The 20,942-nt window shown below is 32.9% G+C and overlaps 6 protein-coding genes across 14 annotated transcripts in view; 4 read left to right on the top strand and 2 right to left on the bottom strand.

Annotated features, from left to right (window-relative positions):
* The window catches only part of LOC129789858 (serine/arginine repetitive matrix protein 1-like), a 982,101-nt gene that overhangs the window by 583,312 nt on the left and 377,847 nt on the right, over positions 1-20,942 (top strand). The window lies entirely within an intron of this gene.
* Positions 1-20,942, top strand: part of LOC129791241 (fatty acid synthase-like) — a 1,176,504-nt gene that overhangs the window by 1,107,808 nt on the left and 47,754 nt on the right. The window lies entirely within an intron of this gene.
* LOC129789856 (glutamine-dependent NAD(+) synthetase) overlaps positions 1-20,942 on the top strand; it is a 932,624-nt gene that overhangs the window by 863,928 nt on the left and 47,754 nt on the right. The gene's annotated exons all lie outside the window — the stretch shown is intronic.
* LOC129789960 (pupal cuticle protein) overlaps positions 1-20,942 on the bottom strand; it is a 1,201,887-nt gene that overhangs the window by 1,170,503 nt on the left and 10,442 nt on the right. The window lies entirely within an intron of this gene.
* Positions 674-14,698, top strand: LOC129789932 (protein rolling stone-like). 2 transcript variants are annotated; one of them, XM_055827065.1, is made up of 5 exons: positions 674-1,016; positions 6,526-6,731; positions 6,807-7,026; positions 12,730-12,849; positions 13,864-14,698. In XM_055827065.1, the coding sequence occupies exons 2-5, from the start codon at positions 6,630-6,632 to the stop codon at positions 14,349-14,351; spliced, it is 930 nt and encodes a 309-aa protein (XP_055683040.1). In that variant the 5' UTR covers positions 674-1,016; positions 6,526-6,629; the 3' UTR covers positions 14,352-14,698. The 2 variants fall into 2 exon arrangements, with proteins under 2 accessions (XP_055683040.1, XP_055683039.1); XM_055827064.1 differs by lacking the exon at positions 674-1,016 and adding an exon at positions 5,988-6,447.
* Positions 16,828-20,878, bottom strand: LOC129789942 (protein twisted gastrulation). The gene is made up of 3 exons (XM_055827076.1): positions 20,735-20,878; positions 19,840-20,441; positions 16,828-17,451 (listed from the first exon to the last, which is right to left on the bottom strand). The coding sequence occupies exons 2-3, from the start codon at positions 20,409-20,411 to the stop codon at positions 17,265-17,267; spliced, it is 759 nt and encodes a 252-aa protein (XP_055683051.1). The 5' UTR covers positions 20,412-20,441; positions 20,735-20,878; the 3' UTR covers positions 16,828-17,264.

Here is a 20,942-nt window from a genome sequence, read left to right as displayed (position 1 = left end):
ATAAAACAAACTTTTTTTTAATTAAAACAATATTCTACTAAAATTTATTCTTATTCTTTATTAAAAAATTCAACGTTTCACATTTTATTTCAAGGGGTTACGATCTGACGACGTTTATGCGTTGTAATTTGATTTTTTTTAAATATTTCAAGGGGTGTTTATCTGAATGAAAATCTTCGAATTAAGATAAAGATTCAAATTATTCGTGAAGAAGTTTCGGAATATTCGTCAAAATTCTGAATTTTCTTCAAGAAAATTCAAAGTTTTTGTTAGGATTTAAATTATTTGTCAAGAAAAATAAAACTTATTAATATATTCGTCAAGATTCAGACTATTTGTCAACAGTTTAATTATTCTTCAAGTTCGGACGATTCGCTAAAATATTCCAAATATTCGCCAGATAAACACCCCTTGTTTTATTTCTTTTATAACTTCATTTAATTTATAAATATTTGTTATTTATTTCCTGACAAACCCGAAAAGTTTACTGACTAAATCCATTCACAAAACTACTGGATATAAAGTCATTATAATTTTCCACCCAAAGTATTTAAATTTTCCATAAAATTTTTCCACAATAAAAAGCAGTTTTCCGCCCCTTGTGGAATTTCGTCACAATTTAAACAGCTCTCCGAGTGATGGTTTTGAGTGATTTTTCGTGCAAAATCTTATCAGTGGCACGCGGGCAATCGCTCCGTGCCGACAAAAGTGGAGGGGCTTTGGGGCTCCAAGTGGGGATACCGAAGCACCTGAGTTTGTGCGTTTCGTCTGTGTTGGGACCCATGAGGTAGTGCTTCTACACAACCAGTCTGGCTTCACTTTTCGCTGCAGAAACACCGCAAAGACTCTCGGACGTGACTCTTCTACCAAGAACATCAACTTTTCCTTCTTCTTCCAAGTTTTCGTGACCTAAAGTTAAGTGCCTCGCTAAGTGCTCTACCCAGTGAGTTTTTTTTTTTCACCAAACGTTCGTGCAGAGATATCCCTGAAAAGTGTCTGGAGATAAAAAGAAAAAGGTGATCCCAAAAGGAAGATTAAAAAAAAAATGTTCATTAAGTGAGATCCCATTGATTTATTGGTTTCCATCGCATTTGGAGCTTTAACTAAATTTTAAATTAAAGTGCAAACTTGCTTCCGCGTTTAAAGCCAACTGTGGGCTTTAAGGTGTTTTTAGGAACAACAAAAAAAAAGCTCACCGACACTGATTGATTACTTTTCTTGAATAATTGTTACCTTTTTTTGTTGCAATCAAATGATGACTTTTGTGCTTATCTCACGTGAAGATTTTTTTTACGTTGTGCCCGCGAAAAAATTTAATTACCAACCAAAAATTCCCTCCGTGGGTTCAAGAAAACCATAAGATACTTATACCACAAAAGATGGGGCAAAAAGGTAGCATGAGAAATGGATTGAGGAACAAGCGGAGAGAGAAAGAAAGAGATGATGAAGGGAAAAAAAGCAAAACGAAGAGGTCTTAAGAAATAATTCTTCGTGATCATGTTGATGTGTTTGTAAAAATTATGCTGCCACTATAATTGCAATGAAATGGAATAAAAAGTTATGCAACTCACGTGCCTTTCTATATATCTAAAAGGCATTTGTCTCGCGGCAACTCAGGCCTTTTGGGCATTTTGTTAGCCCATAACGAAGAAAAAGAATGCATTGTTTCACGGGGGGCTTTATGCACTGCGGTGAGAGATATGATTGAGAAAGATACTTTAAGACTTTGCCCCTCCTCCCTCTTGCTGAACTTCTTCGTCGCAGCTTTTCCACCTTGGCGGGACCTTTCAAAGCTGCACTCACCAGTTTTTTTTTTTGCAATTGCATGGCTAAGAGACGGGACAGTGCAAATATTTCCCACACTTTTTATGACAAACTCCATCAAAGGAGGACTCACAGTCTGTCCAACAAAGGAGAGGTTCAAAATTAAATTTTTAATTTTTGTAGTAGATTTAAAAATGGCTATATGGATCCGGAAGGAATCCAACAGCCGTACAAATTTAAAGTGCAGAAGAAGAAAAAGATTTAAATTATATTAGTCAAAGTTTAAAATAAAAATATGATTAGGGAAGATTGAGAACAATTTTAATCAATAAAACAAAATTAAAACTCATTTTTTGGCATAAAAATTCATTTATTTTTTATTTCTTAAATAACTTTAATTTTCAAGTTAATGAAAAGTTTTCTTTTTTTTAATTCCTTTTTAAACGCTGCTATTTACAACATTTTTGTTACTGATTTCGGAATTAAAACCAAATCTAGAATAAAAAAAGAATTGAATCATGTTAAACGTTAGAATATGGGCCAAACGTTAAAACAAACGTAAAGTAACAGAATAAAAATTAAAAGTTACGAATAATGTCAAATTGAGGAAGAAAAACGTAAAAATTGAGAAAAACTTCACACGTTAAAATAAAAGCTAGAAAATAGGTTAAACGTTAGAAAATAAACTTCAAACGTTAATAGGATGTCAGGCAATTGTCAGAGTCCGCCAATTTTAATGCAGCTAACCGTTAAAACGGTTTAAAGTCTTTTCCTTAATAATTTTGACACTTAGAGGTAGATTCTAATAAAAATCTTTTCTTTTATTTTCTTACAATTCGTCAGTTAAAAGGTTTTTGGTATTCCGGGAAAATTCTTAAACGGATTTTGACATTTTTGTTTCTACCTTTAATCGTATATTTTTGAAGAAAAATTACTTTTTCATGCATCTTCAGAGATTTTTCTGTCTATTTTTCTGAACAACAAAATTCTTTGATTTCTTTTCTAGAACGACAATAGAACGATTTAAAAAGAAAAGATTTTATCATATACTCCTTAATTAGCTCATTTTTTAAATCCCTTTTTGTCATTCTTTTATGATTCAAAGAAATGTTTTCAGAAAAACGAAAAAAGTTCTATTAAAAAGTTTTCTGGGTACGTCCCTGAAAGATTTCTAAATATTCTTTTGAGTTTCAAAGAAAAATAAAAAAATATCCCATCTCTTTTATTCACAGAACACACAGAATATTTATTTGAAAAGTCTGATAAAAATTTCCTCTTGATTCAAAAGCAGATTCTAAAGCTCAAAATTCGCATCAAAAGCTCTTAAAATCTAAATAAATTATTTGCAAACATTTGAATTAAGTTTGGAAGTTATTATTTTGTGAATACATTCAGAAATATTGAAATATGAAACTTTTCAAGTTTAATTTTTGTGTTTATTTAATTCAAAACAAACTCAACAAACTCTATACATTATGTATAAATGGTATTATGTAGGTACAAAAGCTACTACAATATATTTTTTTTTAACATTCATGGGCGTTTAAATTTCTTTTTTTACTCAAATGTTTTAATAGGTAGCGCAGCATATAGCATAAAATGTTACAATGAACTATATTTTGTCTCGAGATCGTCAATGGAGCAATAAAATTATGTCACACTGATAAAAATTACGTTGTCTGCATTTTGACGTAATTAAATTAATTTCTTCACACCGTGAAATGTTTTAGTTTTATTTTCTCTACTGAGACGCTTTGTTTTTTTTTATTAAGCGCAGTTAATCGAAGTTTTTATTCTTTTTAACGTTTCTTTTTCGTGAGTTATATTCTTTAATTGTTTTTCAAAGGAAAATTTATTACTTTTTTTAACATACATATATACACGGTAAGAGAGCTTTTTTTAGGTGACCTCCGTGCATGTTTTTAGATAATTAACCACATTCAATTTGTTATGAATTAATCTCAACATAACAGATAAATGCTAAAGTGATTTTTTTTGCTCTCAAACAGTGGAACAGTAAGTCAGGGACGATGACACAGAAAGTAAACATATTTAAGTAATTCGTTGTGTTTCGAAGCGCCGCGAAAGACGCTTCTTTGCACGCAATTACATCAAATAATTGCAGAAGCTGCCAAGATAAAAAATCAGCTGTAAAACATCCGCAATATGAGTATTTTCGTTTACTTCTACGGAATGTTATTTTCATTAAAAAGAAGAAAAAGGAGGAGGAGCTTTATGACGACAAATAGGCACATATGCTTACGTCACTCATTACGTAGCCATATGAGAAGCTTTTGCCAAAAAATAAAGAGATTAGAATGGGAGTTTAGAAGTTTTCCGCTATGGAGAAAAAAATCATATTTGTGACAAGAAGAAAGGCCAGCAAAAAAGACCTCAAATACGTGCGCATAAATTGGAATTTTCCGCATTTTCCGACGGACTAACAACAAATTGATTGCTGCCGCCTCTCCAACGCCACTAAAATGGTTTATATTTGGCTATCGCATAATCGAATCCATGAATCCATCGAACTATGGCGAGACTTTTTATCGTATTCCATCTCAATTCATTCAGGCGAATATTTGTGGGTTTTCCATGCTGCTGTTCCCCATGGAAAAAGCTCCATATATAAGAGGTTAAATGTGAAACCTACATTATATATGAAGTGATATCGGAGTAGTGTGTGAGATAATTGCACCTCTAACCTTGACTAAATTTGCATTTTAGTTCAGCTTTTTGATATGAATTTCCCAGAACAAGTGTTGTGCGCGTTTTAATTGAAAATTCTCTCCTGGAAAACCTCCCGGCGTTTTTAGTATGAAATTCAAAAGCTCTTCATATCTTCAAAAAGATTTCCACCTATTTTTTTTCTCTCACAAATCGAGCTTATTAATTTCATAAAAAGGCATTGCGACATTTCCATTACACACGAATCGCGCTTCATTGAAGCTTAACCTTTTTAAATGCGAATGAGAGTGCCGAGAGGTGAGTTAAAAGTCTCAAAGTTCTCATAAATTTAGCCACAATAATTATTATATTTAATTCTACTCACAAACTGAATGATTTTATAATTCTCTGTGCCCTTTTGCGCACACAAATGCCTCTCATTTGGCACTCTGTCCGAGAAGAGAAAATTAGCAAGAGAAAACCATATTCTCTGCCATTTCTGATTGAAGCAATTTACTTGAGTGTTAAGCAATAACAGCCGTAAAGGAAGACAGGTCCGAGGAAACGTACGTGTAAGAATTATGTAAATATTTGTATATTAGTACATATATTGACTAATAGAACACGCAGTACCATAGAAACTTTCCGCAGAATCGGGTTTTTCCGCGTTTTAGTGATATGATTTGTGGTTATTTCTTTTTGACTAAAAAAAATCTTGGATTTTGTAATTTTGCGACAACATGGTGTGATCGGCGGAGAGTGTATGACTATTTAGAGAAACCAGATTTTCTTTCAAATAGAACTTGTTATTGGAGGAAAAGGCAACTAATGCACTGGAGAGGCTCTTAATGGAATTAATACAGTCTGTCCGAAAAATGAGGAACTGAAATTTTTTTTTTTAATAATTTCTGAGCTTAATAGAACTACAATTGCGATGGAAAGATTACAGAAATTTGTATAAAAAATAATTAGGAACTTTAAGGTTCTAGTCTAGAACAGTTTTGAGGAAGAAAAGATGAAAATACGAGTTTTAATTGATATATTTTTATTTTATGAAAAGAATTTTATTTATTTTATATATTTTATTACAAAATTTTATGCTGAGTTTTGAAACTTTTATTTTAAGCTGTAAATGCTTTCAATTCAATTTTTTTACTTATAAAAATTATTTAGAGTCAAAAACTAGAAAATAAATATCAAATGTAGGAGAAAAACATCAAACGTTAAAGAAAAAGATTTAACGTTAGAAAAGAAACGTCAAACGGTAGAACAGAAACGTCAAACATTAAAATTACACAAATAAATTGGTAAAATTTCTAAATTAAATATGTACAACAGTCGGTTATGCTTAATCTTTATAATTATTTAAGTGGATTTTTTATTCACTTTTACTTCATTTTTTAATATTTTCTTTTTGGAAAAAAAAATTTATTTTTTAGACGTTCTCTTACATTTCTAGCTTCGTCTCTGAACTAGAGGTATGAAAATCAAATTTTTCTTAAAAAACAACAAGTCTTATAAAAGTCTTAATTAAATAAAATCTAAAAGGATATACCGAAAATACATAATTTTGCTATTAAACTATTTTATTCAGAATTTTCTTTCATAAAGAAAGCAATTGAAAATTATAATAACAAGCCAACAGTTAGGCCCAAGCCCTTCTGCCCCTATCAATCAAATTAACGAGAGAAGTTAATAAAATATTAATTCAATCATATAATCGACGAAAAAATCAATTAAGCTTACCTTTTCCTTTTGAAATCAAAGAAGTTATCTTTCTAATCATTTTCAACAAAAGTTTTTCTCTCTTTTAATTTTTGTACATAATTGAAATAAAAAAAAACTCTCAACAAGCTTTTAATCTCCAATTTTAATCTAAAAATTTCAATCCTAAATAAGGCACGCGGTGAGCGTTTTGTCATGTAAAAGGCCTCAATTTTATGATTAGATCATCGCAACACGATTAATTACAAACTTTGGGATCATGCAAGTTGCAAAATGCTGCGTGTTTTGTGGGTAAAACTGAAAATCATCGTGAATGGAAGGCGAAATGTCCATCAGTGTCTGATAGATTGCTTGAATTGCCTCTTTCAGGTGTTCCTCCCATCTCTCAATATCATCGACTGAAAGATGATTTATGCGTGATCGTTTGTGATCGTTTTCAATATACTCACGTGGAAATTTTCTAAAGCCAAACTATGAGATTATTCGGCGGGAAGCGCTTCAAATGCATTGAGGAGTTTCGATTGCGACAATGTGGATTCAATCATGATCCTCCTGAGGATCTTGTGCGATCACAGGTGATTGAAAAATTATCTTCTGATCCTTTTCAGGTTGTTTTAAGAGGAATTTTGCTTTTTTTTCTTTCTCTGCAGTGGCAAAGACGGAACAAGAGTTGGTTTTATTTAATCTACAGATGGATCATTGCGGCACTCTTCATCGCCGCCGTGGCTGTGTCCATGAGCAGACTCCAAGGCACCGACTGGGGCTACTACTTCATCTACTTAACCAACTGGGGCATCATCGCGTGCATGTTGACAACCACACTGGGCGCCATCCTCGTCACCCTCTGGCACTTCCATCCGCAATTCTCCGGTAAGATCTCTTACTCAATACACCCAATCGATGAGCTCTCAATTAAAGGCCGCCAAACTGTGTCAAGGTTTCGGAGGTGACTCCCCAATTAAATTGCACTTCAAACGTTCCACCTCCGAAAAAAAAAACAACATTCATTAGACGGCTCTTTATTCCATACAAACCCAAACAATTAAAATGCATTGTCTGAAGCGAAAAAAAATTGCTTTTGCCACGCTTTTTTCTGCTTTGTGGATTTGTCGAAAAATTTAGCTATATGTTTTACAGGCGGTGAAAGAAAATTAGGCACAAGGCTGTGATTTTTAGGTGAATTTTAGAGCCTTATTTTTGATGGGAAAAAGCCTTCAGGGAAAAGAAGAATGAATGACTTTGTTATTATTTTGAATTAAATCACAAAAGTTATTAAGAAATCTTTTCAATAATTTTGGGAGACAATTAAAAGGATTGTTTATTTGTTTTATTGGCGGTTGAAGAAAAATTTGATGGATTGAATTGTTTGTTTTATACTTGAGTATTTTTTTTATTTTCAAATATAAAGGAGTTTATTCATTTCAAAGCTCTCATATTCGAACAAAGAACAGTTTATTTTAAGATTACTAAATTACCGAGAAAATATGGAAATATTGCGTTTATTTTCGTACATATTAAAATCTGCTGAAAAATATTAATTTGTACCGAAAAATAAACATTATAAACATATTCTCTTGTACAAAGAGCATATGCATCATTGCTTCCCATAATGAACTTTAGCGATAAATTATAATAAATAATTGGTGTTAATCACCAACTAAATAATTGACTGGAAGCTCCAGTGGTAAAGAGAGCTAAAGCGCCACTCAATACCACCCATCACTGGGGTTGTGGGTTCGATTCCCGCAGCGGTTCGCCGTTTCTGGCCTGGCGCTTCCTTCCCTTTCTTTCCTTTCTACTCCACAGCTATTCCTTTCCTGCTCGGACGACTGCTGCCCCCAACGGGATGGAGCCAACATCAGCATCAGCGCCATCTGCGAGACGGAAGGGCAACAAGTAGACAGAGTCCCATAGTCGTGTGCCGGTCAATCAGCGATAATGTGCAGCCGCATACACACACAGAAAAATTTTTCGCATTTTGTGAATGCGAGTGAAATGGTTCGCAGTTTCAATCTGCGAGCCTCAGGTAGACTCGCACATTACTATTACGAGTCTATGGTAGATAGTTTCTTTCTCACTAACATTTGACAGGTTTTTTTTGACAAGCTCCTTGTTTATTTTCAATTTGCCCGTTACCGCAATGCCTCATCTAAAGAACACTGACACGATTTTCTAGAGACGTGGTATATGAGATATTCAGTCCAGAAAACGTTTTTACACGTTTTTTTTCTGGTTTTCTTGCAACAAAAAAGCATTTTCATCATACACGTATGATTTTGGGTCATTTTATAAAAGATGTTACACCATTGAAAGATTAACTTCTGCAAAAAGATTTCGTGACGACATGTCATAGGATAATCCATACCTTTTTCTCTTTTCGTCATTGAATAAATTCTTAATATATCCAATCATTTACAAAATTTTGCAAATATTTTTTTATAATTACAAAAAAAAACCCAAAAATTATTTATAGAAAATTAAATTAAGCTGTTTTACGAAATCTTATGTCGCAAAGTGCTACTTTAAAATAACACGAGCTACTTTAGAAAGGATTTTCAGTCGGGATTTCGCCCTCAAATTCTTTTGACCGCCATCTTGCATACCAAACTATTATTGATTTTTTTAAATTCATATCCTTGATTCTACAAAATAGGGCTTTATAACGTTTCATAAGATCTATATTTTCCTAAATTAAAACAAATAAATTAATAATTAAAATAAAAAATATAATATTCGCGTGAAAAACAAGTTTATGGTTATGGGAAATGTGAGAAACATCATCCAAAAAGCGTGGTTGTAAAATAAAATATTTATTTTACATTACATTTGTTGGAAAAAAGTTCGGATAAAATGGCGGCCATTTTTGAATTGCTTAAAAATTTTTATCTAAAATTGATCAACGTAACCATATTAATATACTTTCATATTTTACCATTAAGCTTATAATAAGCTTTAATATTTATGATCGGACATTTCGGTTTAGGATTGTTCGTCCGATTGACTTAAATTTTATTTTATAAAGTTAAATTAATGTCTTATGAAACATTATCAAGTTAAATTAGTTTTTGACGATATTTTTTAAATATCCTTTCTAAAGTAGTTCAAGTTATCTTAAAGTAACCCTGCGACGTAAGATTTTGTAACACAGCCTTATTTAAGGGTCTATTAATTAACTTTTGTTTTTTTTTAATTATAAAAAATAATTCAAACTTTTAAAGTCATTCTGAAATTATTTAATGACGAAAAAAGAAAAAGTATGGATTATCCTACGACATATCGTCATGAAATTCTGTTGCAGAAATTATTTTTTCTATGGTTGTGACATCCTTTAACACTCGGAGGACCGGGCAATTTTCACTTACGCGGAGGATGAAATTGGACAGAATGACCAACGGTTTTTTTTTCAAACATTTCAAGGAAATATGGAAGATTGCATTTGCGAAATAACTATGCGTGCATATTTTATTCAATTAATGGGGGGATTTATTGCGCTTCGCGCAAATTTTGGATAAAAAAATATTATAATGGAAGATTGAAATCGATAGACAATCTAAAATATTGGTTTTTATGAGTGCGCTGAAACCACTTATCAATCTCAAAAGAAAACAATTTATGGAGGCTACCTGAAGGGTTTTTTTTAGATTAATCCTTGTATTTGCTTATTTTAAGTATTGAATTTTCCGGAGTTTTTATGTAAAAAAAAAGTAAACAACACTTTGACAATTGTGCAAAAGAGTATTTCGACGTGCCCGAAGATTATGAACCATATTCCTATCTTTTAACACAGGAGTATGGTTCATAATCTTCGGGCGCGTCGATTTTTTTCGAAAAAAAACCGTTGGTCACGGTGACCATTTTCATCCTCCGCGTATATTTTCGACTTTGACCTTAATTATCTTTTAAAAAGCAAAATATTTTCCGGATTTTCTTTAGCCTAACTTAAAGTAATTGAAATTCCCTACACATAGACGTGGTATTTATCACGATAGGTTCAATACATTTTAATCTATGACGATTTAAAAACTCGAAATGGACACGGTGTCCACATAAATCCTCTAAGTGTTAAAAAATATGCGAAAATTTATGTTTTCGAGAAGAAATTTTATTTTTGTGGACCTTTACATGAGATCAGATAATGATTTTTGGTGTTTTAATAGTTTTTCCAGATGAAAAATTAACAAAATAAAAATCATGTGTAAAATTGGTAATTCCGCCCAATTTCCGCGCGGCGCTAGTGTTTGTGAAAGAAACCTTTTAAATGTTTTTTCTGCTATAACATTTGCTTTCTTCTCGTCAATTTTATCAATTAATATTGTATTTTTATTTATCTATTTTGGGCAAATAATGCTATTTATGGAAGAAATATTGCTTTTAAATTGGTGTAAGTGATTGAGCAAATCAGTATTTATAGAATTCAATGTTCAATTTCGGTCCAATAAATGTGAAAATTTTCGAGAAATAGTGCGAATGAGTGCGAGTGAAATATTCGTATTTTGTCTATGCGAGTGGCCCACTCGCAAAAATTGACGATTTGACTGCCACTTTTTGTCATTTTTTTTCTGTGTGCAGTAAGTGCCTGCGTTTGCGGAACTTCCTATATATATGGGACGGAGCCAAAGATGAACAGAGCAATCTGGTGGCGGAGGGACAACGCTGGTAAAAACCGATCTACACTGTGTGGCCTGCCGAACGAACACCAGTGCCCAGCGTCTAGTGCTGTGAATGATTGCGGAACTTCCCGTGCAGTCGCCACCGACGGGACTCTCCCCCTACAAAAATCTGCATTGTAATTAGAAACAAATTGAATTTGTGATAAGAAACATTGTAAATTGAGTAGGAAAATAAAGGGGATGCACAATAGGCCCACATGGGCCGCAGTGCACAAGGAGATGAAAGTCTCCGGGCCCCACTTAGCGTAACGTAACGTAACGTAAATAATTGACTGAGATTTTGTTTGATTGTGCTTCATAAAAGAGGAAAATTACATCAGTGTTATGCATTTTGGGCATGCAGCAAATGCATCAATGCTCTTTCGATTGTGTACTAATTTTGCAAAACTTTGTACAAAATTTTAAAAGAAATCGTTCATTGAAGCTTATGCGTTTTTGCTTCATGTATTAAAAATTTAAATTGAACTCTTTTATGGGGGCGTGGTTTATGCATAATTATTTAATTTTTTCTATCAGTGATTTCCTAATAAATTTGATTGACTAGAGCATCAACTTGAATTGAGTTTTTCTTCATTGTTTAATGATTTTCTTTACTTTTTTGCAATTTATTTTGCATTAATATATCAGATCTCAGTTTAATCAATTTAACGTGAACATCAAAATGAATAAACACCTTTGTAAATTTTTCAACAAAAAAAAAAGACTTTTAAACCTTTTAAACCCCTTTAAATTCTTCTAATATACTACACAAGAAACAAGTATTAAATTCAAGTGAAAACAAGTCGAAAGGTCAATTTAAATCCATCCTCTCCGTATAATTCGAATTTAGTGGGTGTATTTAAAAGAAATTACCCCAATATGTTGAACCTTCTCACCGCATAGAACATAGCATAAAGCTTTCCTAATAGGATTTCAGGAAAATTTCACAAGAGCATCGCTTTTTAAATGCAATTAGCAACAATTTAATTACTGTGTGTTGTCTTAAATTAATTATGTGGTAGGCAACAAAGCTTGCAAGAAGTGCAAGATAATCTCTATTTCATCGTAGGCTTTTCCAGGAAATGTTTATGCTGAATATTTGATAATTTGACTTGTTAATAGTCAAAGTATTAGTCATGATATTTGATGATTTGATTTAATGAGCTCCCGCGCCGTTTTAATTTAACATAAATTTATTGAAATTATCTTTATTTTATTTTGCGAAAAATATTTAAATTTCAATGAGAAATCCCGGATATTCTGAGAATAATGGGCAATCATCGAGGAATTTCTCAGAATTATTTGACGTCTTCTAAGAAAAAGTATCGCTTAATATTCCTATAATGATACCGTACAGTACACGCCTCTTGGCACCAAACAATATAATCAATATGGTGCAATAAATCAATATAAAAGCTTCAACAAAAATTACATTAATCATCTCTTTTTGTTTTCTTCCTCTATCGGGGAATTTATTTTCTTGCAATAAAGTGAATAGATAAAGTCAGAAAATTTTCTTATCGCAAAATTCTTTAAGTGAAAATACTTCATTTCATATCAATCTCCGTGACCTCACCCTTGTGCTACGCACTGTAGGCTACACGCACAGCTTTCGGGTCATTTAACAACCGATTATATCGAACGTTTAAAAACCCATTCAAGTTGGAAGATTTTGAAACTCTTTTTTTTTGTGGCTCCTATGGCAAGAATTCGAGATCGCAATAAGTGGCTGCGATGATCTTCATTGCGATTCCATTGAGCGACAATTGCAAGCATATATCGACATAAAAACTAGATGTTGTCTTTTCCCGGTCAAGAGCACGCGTGGCGGCTTTTCTGTCTCAATTTTATCAACTCTATGGCTTTATTGGGTTCGCTTTTGTGACTCTCTTTTTTTCTCTTCTTCTTTTGTGGCTTCTTTCAGCACGAGTTGAGAGCGAAGGCGTCGTCCCAACGGCTTTCAAAGTCTATTGGGCTTTGCACAACAGCACCTTGGTCATGTCGATAATTATCACAATTATCTACTGGTCGATCCTCTTTGACGGTGAGTTCCTTCACGATTTAATGCTCTTCGTGTGGTCTTGCTACTGATCTTGCCCACAAATACGACGATTTAATTTTTTCTATTAATTTGCATGTTTTGTAAAATAGAATGGCAATGAATTTGCTGGATTGAATTGGGTGCAAATTTTTCTTGAAGAGGAATTTGTTAAAAATCAAAGGGGCAAACAACTAATGCGATCTTATGCACAAAGCCATGAAATCTTGCGATCTTAAATCATTTGGATCATTATTGAAATTAATTTATTTATCTTTTTTTTTTGTTGGCGGTCCACATGGGTCAATAGACCCGAAGACCTTAGGGAGGGGTGGGTGTTAAAAAAAAAAAAAAAAATCTTTTTTTTTATAAAATTAAACGATTTTGATTTTTTTTGCAAAATTTTTCATAAAAATATTCTTTGTTAATTATTATTTATTATTATTTTGTTAAATTGTGTTTTTAGGTTAGGTTTTTAGAGCGTCCGATCCAACGATATAAATATTCTATAAAAATGAACGATTAGAAATGTTTAAAAACCTTAAAAATTAATTTTTTTGACATCCTTTGATTTGGCTTCTAATGAAATGTCAAAATTCGAAATTAAACCAACATTTGACGATTTTTTAATGTATTTAAATTGGTCAAGCGATTTGATTTTAACAAAGTTCTTAATAAATAGTGCTTAATAGTTTTTTTTTCTCTTCAAAAAAAATTTTAAACATTCAAAAATTTATTAAAAATCTTAAAAATTAATTTGTTTTGACATCTCCGCTTGATAAACGCCAATTTTGACATATAGAAAATGTCAAAATTCAAATTTAAACCAACCGTTAACGATTATTTTTTATTTATTCAAATCGGTCAAGCATGTTTGATTTTAACAAAGTTCCCTTTGCAAGTTCCCCATTTTCTCTTAAAAAGATAATTAATTTGTTTTGACATTTTGACAACTAGAAATGTCAAAATTCAAATTAAAACCAACCGTTAACGGATTTTTTCTCTTTCGCTTTACTTCAGCTGAAATTCACGTTGCTGATGCAGTTAACGTCATGACGCACGCCACAAACTCAGTCTTCATGTTCATCGACATCCTCGTGGTGGCGTATCCCGTGAGAATCTACCATGCGTGCCACAGTCTCATCTTTGGCCTGATCTACGTGATCTTCTCGGCAATTTACTACGCAGCCGGGGGAACAACCCGATCGGGCGCAACTTACATCTACAGCGTGCTCAATTGGAATGAACCAGGAAGCGCCATGGTCACGGTTGTTGGTGTCTGCATTCTGGGCATTCTCATTCATCTCATTCTGTACTTCATCTACATCCTCCGCACGTGGATCTTCCGTCGGTACTTTGAGCGAGAAGAAATTCTTCCGACAACGTCGTCACCCTGCAGCACAATTCCCGGGCATGGGATCTCCATGGTTCTCGGGCAATTTGGGCAGGACAATCGTGCCTTTACCACCAGCACGGAGAAACTCTCGTACACAAAGGAGAAATATTAAAAAGGGAAAAGGGGTTGATAACTCGTGTGGTTTTAAGGCTTTTTTTTCATCTACCAAGACAGGGTTTTAATTTAATTTGAAATAATTAGTAAAAATATTTCTAATAATTTAAAGAATTTTATGTGGGGTGCTAATGCCAGGCCGAGATCTCACCTCTGTGCCTCCAATCACAAAGAGATTTTTTTTGTAATATTCAAATCCGTTGTATTTACTCTAACTCTTATCACATTGCTACCTGTAATTTTTTTGTAAATGTTTTTTTTAGAGGAATTTGATTTTCCGCGTCCACTATTGTTTAGTATTTAGTGCTGTGATGAATGTAATTTAATAAAACTCTCTGTAATTTATCTGTTTGACCTCCAAAATTGATGGCTTCGTTGGTGCAGAAAGCGAAACATTCTGCAATTCGTGAAAAAAAAATAAATTGTATTATTGGTAAATTCTTTGCGTCGTGCATTACAAAAAGCGCCATTTATTCAACAAATCATCGAGCAATTTCACACAGTTTTATTGGGAAATTGCAGCGGAAAAGAAAGCAGCTAAATATTTTCTGTTGTTGCTTCTTTTGCAATTGGTTGGATTTTTTTTCATTTGGCAATGGGAAAGGAATTTACAGAAAAAGGAACGAGTTGAATGGTCGAAGAATAGAAGAATTATGGATTTTCTAGCAGTTTTTTCCAAGACACACACCTTTTATATTAAGCGATATAAGGGATGGATTTTTTCTGTAGAAAAATTCTTGATTTCTTATTCACTATCAGATTTTTATTGTAAATTCTAGCAGTTTTTTCATTAAATGATGTGATATGGAAGTAATAATTTAAATTGTTATTATCACTTGATAAGACACTTAAGCGTAGACCAATAAATTAATAAATAAATTAGCAGAAAAATTATTGTAATGAATTTTCTAGCAGATTTTTCAAGGACACATTCCTTTTATTGAAAATAAAAACAGTTTAGCTGTATTAAATTAGATTAAAAGCTAATTTCAAAGATTTTTAGAGAAAAAATATTAAATATTTTTTTTATGATCGTTATGAAACATAAAGGCTTCTTATCCTCAAAAATTTTCTTGCATATTCCAGCAGATTTTCACATTTTCTTTGACAGAAAAAAATGTTATTTAGCAGTTGATTGAACGCCTGGAATTATAAATTGATTACCATAAATAATCTCAAGAGAAATTCTTTGTTCGAATTTTCTAGCACATTTTCCAAGGATACATTCCTTTTTATTTAAAATAAAACACTTTAAATATTAAATTGCATTAAAAGTTAATTTCTGAATTTTTTAGGGAATCTATATTCAAGATTTTTTCATAAACCTTGCGGACTATAATTGTTTCTAATCCACTAAATTTTCTCGCAAATTCCAGCAGTTCTTGTACAATATTTTTAATTAACCCTTTAACGTTTTTTGGGTCATACGCTGACCCAAACGTGAAACATTTTATTTTTTCAATTATTTATGAATGTAATTGTTTTTCCATGTTACAAATGCATCAAATTCACACATAAGGAGTCAAAGAAGACGTTCTGAGTGAGAAAGGTCCTCTAAAAAAATTCATAGAATAAAAATCGCGATAAAAGAGCGCATGTTTCAATGTTTTTATGTTTCATGTTGGACGTTAAAGTTAAAGGGTTAAGAAAAAGTGTTATTGAGTATTTAATTGAAAACTGGAATTATAAATTGATTGCCATTAAAATTCACTACAAAAATACTTTGTTTAAATTTTCTAGCAGATTTTCCCAAGACACTTACCTTTCTTTTTTATAAAAAAAATTGCTATTGTACATCTTTCATTGGGGAAAGGAATTCAACAAAATTACAGGATTATTATTAATTTTTATTTTCATTTTAAAATTCTAGTAGTTTGTCTTAAGAACGTTTTTCCTTAATTTCATACATGCTTTATCATTCTTCATCAATTAATAAAATAATTTGCATAAAAATTCACAAAATCTGCATACAAATGAAATAAATTAATTAGCCAAGACACATTCCTCTTGTAAACTGCAATAATTCCATCAATAAATCTTAATTATCTTGATTTTCTTGAAACATTGAATGCAGAATTGCATTCAAAGCATCCAAATGATGAGAGAAGTAATTCCTTGAGGCACTTCTCGCGCCTTGAGTGGCTTTGAGGGTATTTTCTTGTGAACAAAGCTAAACAACTTTCTCTCCTAATGCAACCAAAAACTAGGTGACGTCGCCTAGAAACCCCAAAACATACTTCTTGGCGCAGAATCTCGCTCAAGGAGAATCTGTCTTTGTATTTGCAATGTGTGTAGAATGAGGAAAATTTAATTTATTTAGTGGCAATGAAAATCTCCCACTTTGTCATTAATATTGTGAAACTGAGCCGCATGTTTGCACATCCTCCACTCGGGAGCTTCCACACGGAGGACTTTTCCTTGAAGAAAAATCATTCGAGAGGAGAATTTGAGGCGATAAATGAAAGACAAGACAATGAACCCATCATACATATTATGATTTATTTGAGGACATAAAATTAAAAATCATTTACATTGATAAAAAATGGCCCGGAATCGTTCAAAAATACTCACTTTCCTTCAACTAAAAGCTCTCGTGGGAGCTTTTATCCACAGAAAAAAATACTACATCGTAATCTTAACAACCTACAGCTATATAGGCACTTAGTGAAGGCACATAATTTACTTAAGTTTAGTTTTACGAAAGTAATTTCCACAAAAAAAAGAGAGAAAAATTACATTTTCAAGTACGTTGATTTCCAAAAGTACTTCCTTGCTTTTACTCGTTGTCGTTTGAATAAGTAAAGAGATTTTTTTTAGTTTGTTGTGCAAAAGGGGGCGCGCCCCCCTTTGCGGGGGAGATTTGTTCGTGGCAAGAGTATTCTTGGAAGAGCAGCGCATGGGGAGCGCCTCCTTACATGTTATTCTCAAGGGTACCATCAATGGGTCCCATTCCCTCCCCATAGTCCAGTTCATCCTCACTCGGCATCTCCTCAAAGTCATCCTCCTTACTCTCCGGGCACATCAGGCATCGGCTCTCGTTGATTCCATAGTTGATGCACGTCGATCCCACGCATTCGCAGCATCCATCATGGAACCATCTGCAGAGAAAATCAAACATTTTTTTCTCATTCAAACTTTAACTGAATTTAACATTTTTAAAAATTATTTTTTCAATGCAGAAAAAAAGCTAAAAAAATCAATCAATTTCTCAGTTTAATAAAAAACATTTTCCACATTGTCCTGCAGATGCGGAAATGCGCGGAAAAAATGATTTTATTCGTGAATAATTTACGAAATTGAGAGCTTTAATACAATAATAAATAAATTGTCGATTTGTCGACATATTCAATGGATTAATAATACTTCATTTATTTCCTCTCCCCAACAAATGGGAACAGACTGAACAGATATTTTCCATAAAAATGCATTCTGCTTACAAATCGATTTCAATAAATTCACAGAGATTTATTCTTTTAATTTTGTCCAAAAATTGCTGAATTTTTATGGTTTTTTTCTTCAAAAATTTCACTGGAAAGGCTTTAAATTAAAAAAAATTAATAATTAAAAAATTGAAGCTAAAAACAAAAGATAAAATTAATGATAAAAAGAAAAAAATCCTAAAAATTACACTGATGTGCGGAAAAACAGCAGCAAAGATATTTAATTGAAAAAAGATATAAAAAGCCTCAAAAAAGTTCAGAAGAAATTTTTCCTGAACGTTTTCAAAATATTTTTTTTATTTTATTATGGCTATTCCTAATATTAAAAATATATTTTAACACTTGGAAGACACGAATTTCTAACCTCAAAATTTGAGGTTAATTTTCTATTATAAAGGAAAATTTTTCAAGATTTTCTTTTGACGAACTTCTAAAACTTAAAGTCGCCTACAATTAAATGTAGAATTTATCAAGATAAGTTGGATAGGGGAGGGCGGGGCTAATTAAGTCACTTAAGGGTTTGGAAAAAGCCTAAAATATCATATTTCCTAGCTAGATACAATAAAATAATCTGAGAAAGAGTTATAGGGCAGTAAATTTCCTAAAGAAATGAGCTATACATCTCGCTTTATCTATTTGAGAAATATGATATTTTGAGCTTTTTCTAAACCCTTAAGTGACTTTTTTAACCCCGCTCTCCCCTAGATTTTAATCTATGGCGGTTTAACACTTGGAGGATCTAGGTACCTCAGAAGTTTGACCTTCACTTTCTTCCAAAAGAAAATATTTTTCCAAGTTTTCTTTTGACGATATCTTCAATTGATTTTACTCTGTGACGATTTAAAAAATGTCGAATTGGTCACGGTGGCCAGCAAAATCCTCCAAGGGTTAATAAAGTCAAATTGGCAGCGATTACCAGTTTTGTCCTCCAAGTGATTTTGCTTCCAATTCGATTTTTTTAAATCGTCACAATAAAATTTATTAAACATATCGCGATAATTTCTAAATCTATGCTTCGAAAAATTTAATGAGCTCAAATTCGTAGAAGAAAAGTTAGAAAAAAAATTTTCTTTTTGAGAAAAAATTAAGATCAAAGTTTTGAGGTTAGAAACCTCGATCCTCCATGGGTTAAAACTGGCTCAAATCGGAAGAAATATTTTTTAAGTGTTAAAGATTGTTTTAGTCATTTTAGTTTAAACCTTTGAATTTGTATCGAATAGCGCATACTTCAAGCTGGTTAGATTTATAATGGAAGGACATTTATTGAAGAAAGTTAAAGTGTATCGTACTCTCCATTTATTCTTGTAATTTATTGATTAATATAGAACGTAAGTTGCGAAAATTATATTGAAAATAGTTAGTAGAGTAAGAAAATTATGTATTAATAGAAAAATCAAAGAAAATTGCTCAGAAAATTGAAGAAAAGAAAGGTACAAAAGTTAGGTTAGAAACAGGAGAAATGGAATAAAGAAATATTAGAAGATTAATTTGTAATTTAATTTCAGGGGAATTAGGAAGATTTGATAAAGGAAAGAAAGGCAGACAAGCCCAGTATAGGAGGGAAAATATCTCGAGTTTTGAAAAGGAGATTTAAGTTAGAGAAATTTTAGGAATAAGCTTTATTCCAGACCTAAATTATATGTTTTACGGCTTAATTCTGCCCGGAAATGCGCTTGACCAAAATATTGAATAAAAAGTCTCGTTGAATCTCGAATAAAAGATATTTTATAAGAGGAGAATAAAATTATCTTGTAACATTTACAGTTAAGTTAAACCTCAGAAACAAAATTAAATTCAAATGGGTAGGTTTGCTGTTTTGTCGCACATGTCTGTGAATTTTTTTAAATTCTCAAAAATTAGAACATTTCCAAGATTTTCACATTTTTTTCTGGTGAAAAGAGGATTTTTCTGCCCTCCTACTTCACCCTAACAACACAATCCTTGTAAGAAAGTAAATGAGAAGAGATCTTCTCTAAAAATTTTATCCCAAAAGTGATCTCTTAATTTAAGAGATGAAGAAAAAAAGAGAAATTTGCTGCAACTCACCTGTAGCTGGTAGCCCCCATGCTGTTGCAGTGATCCTTGCACTTATTCCAGGACATACACTGAGACAGGTAGGCAACAGTGCAATTGAGCGTCACGATGTTCTTCTCGGTCTTTGCAACGGACTCGAGATCCTGCTCTGAGCTGTGAACGTAGAAGGTGTGCTCACGATCCAATTTGGCCCCGTAGAGGGCTGCATCAAAGTCCACGGGGAAGGTGAAAATGGTCCACTTCTCGTCGATATCCGCCTCATCGGTGAGGGCATTGAAGAGCCCGGGGACGCCTTCGAGTTCCTCAACGTGAGACTTCTTGGACAGGGCATTCTTGGTCTCATTGGGCTTCGGGCACATCTCCACGCAGCTGCAGCATTCGCTGTACAGGTAGGAGAGGCAGTTGAAGCACTCCTTGCAGCAGCTGCAGTTCTTCAGGTCACATTTGCAGCTCTGCGTTAGCATGCACTTTGACACGACTGAGGCACAAACCATCTCATTGCAGCTGTACGAGAGGTGCACACAAACACCCAACAGAACCACCGAAGTGATCCCAATCCACACAAGATGATCCCTATTTGTCATCTTTGCGATCTTTTGCGAAAATCTCTTAATCTGTTTTCAGGAGAAAATTTTCTTTTCTTAATTTAAAAAAAAAAAACTAATTTTTAGCACAAAGATCAATCGATCGCAGTGAAGCCAGAAATAAATTCCCCACAGCTTTGGAGAATCTCTTTCAATTTTCTAAATAAACAATCAAATTAAGTGTGGAGTTTATGTAAACATTCACGGAAGCTTCTGCGCGATCTCCGCAAGATCACAACCTGAGACGCCCCCTTCACGGGAATTGCGCATCACTAAGGCTCCACTGGATGATCTCACTGCGATCCTCACCAACTCTTACTTACCCTCTGTCTCTTTGTTCAATGAATGTATTCAGCTGCTAATCGTGGAAGAGAAATTACGATCAATTAAAAAAAAATAAGGTGCGCACCTTCAAGATCACTCAATCACAACTCGATCGCACACAAAACTCTCAACTTCTGACAGATTCCAATGAGTGAGATGGAAGATTTCTCTATATGCGGGGACATGTGGAGGACTGAAGACAGAGTC

Source organism: Lutzomyia longipalpis, chromosome 2 (genome assembly GCF_024334085.1).
Source record: "Lutzomyia longipalpis isolate SR_M1_2022 chromosome 2, ASM2433408v1".
Lineage (NCBI taxonomy): Eukaryota > Metazoa > Arthropoda > Insecta > Diptera > Psychodidae > Lutzomyia > Lutzomyia longipalpis.
Note: the sequence above shows the minus strand (reverse complement) of the source record. Positions and strands in the feature narration are given on the sequence as shown.

Bases quoted from the DNA above. Each gene is read 5' to 3' on its own strand.
- LOC129789942 (XM_055827076.1), bottom strand. From the start codon at position 20,411: ATGACAAATAGGGATCATCTTGTGTGGATTGGGATCACTTCGGTGGTT. The intron at 17,452-19,839 runs GTGAGTTGCAGC...TTTTCTCTGCAG, and splicing joins ATGGGGGCTACCAGCTACAG to ATGGTTCCATGATGGATGCT.
- LOC129789932 (XM_055827065.1), top strand. From the start codon at position 6,630: ATGAGATTATTCGGCGGGAAGCGCTTCAAATGCATTGAGGAGTTTCGA. The intron at 6,732-6,806 runs GTGATTGAAAAA...CTTTCTCTGCAG, and splicing joins AGGATCTTGTGCGATCACAG to TGGCAAAGACGGAACAAGAG. The intron at 12,850-13,863 runs GTGAGTTCCTTC...GCTTTACTTCAG, and splicing joins CTGGTCGATCCTCTTTGACG to CTGAAATTCACGTTGCTGAT.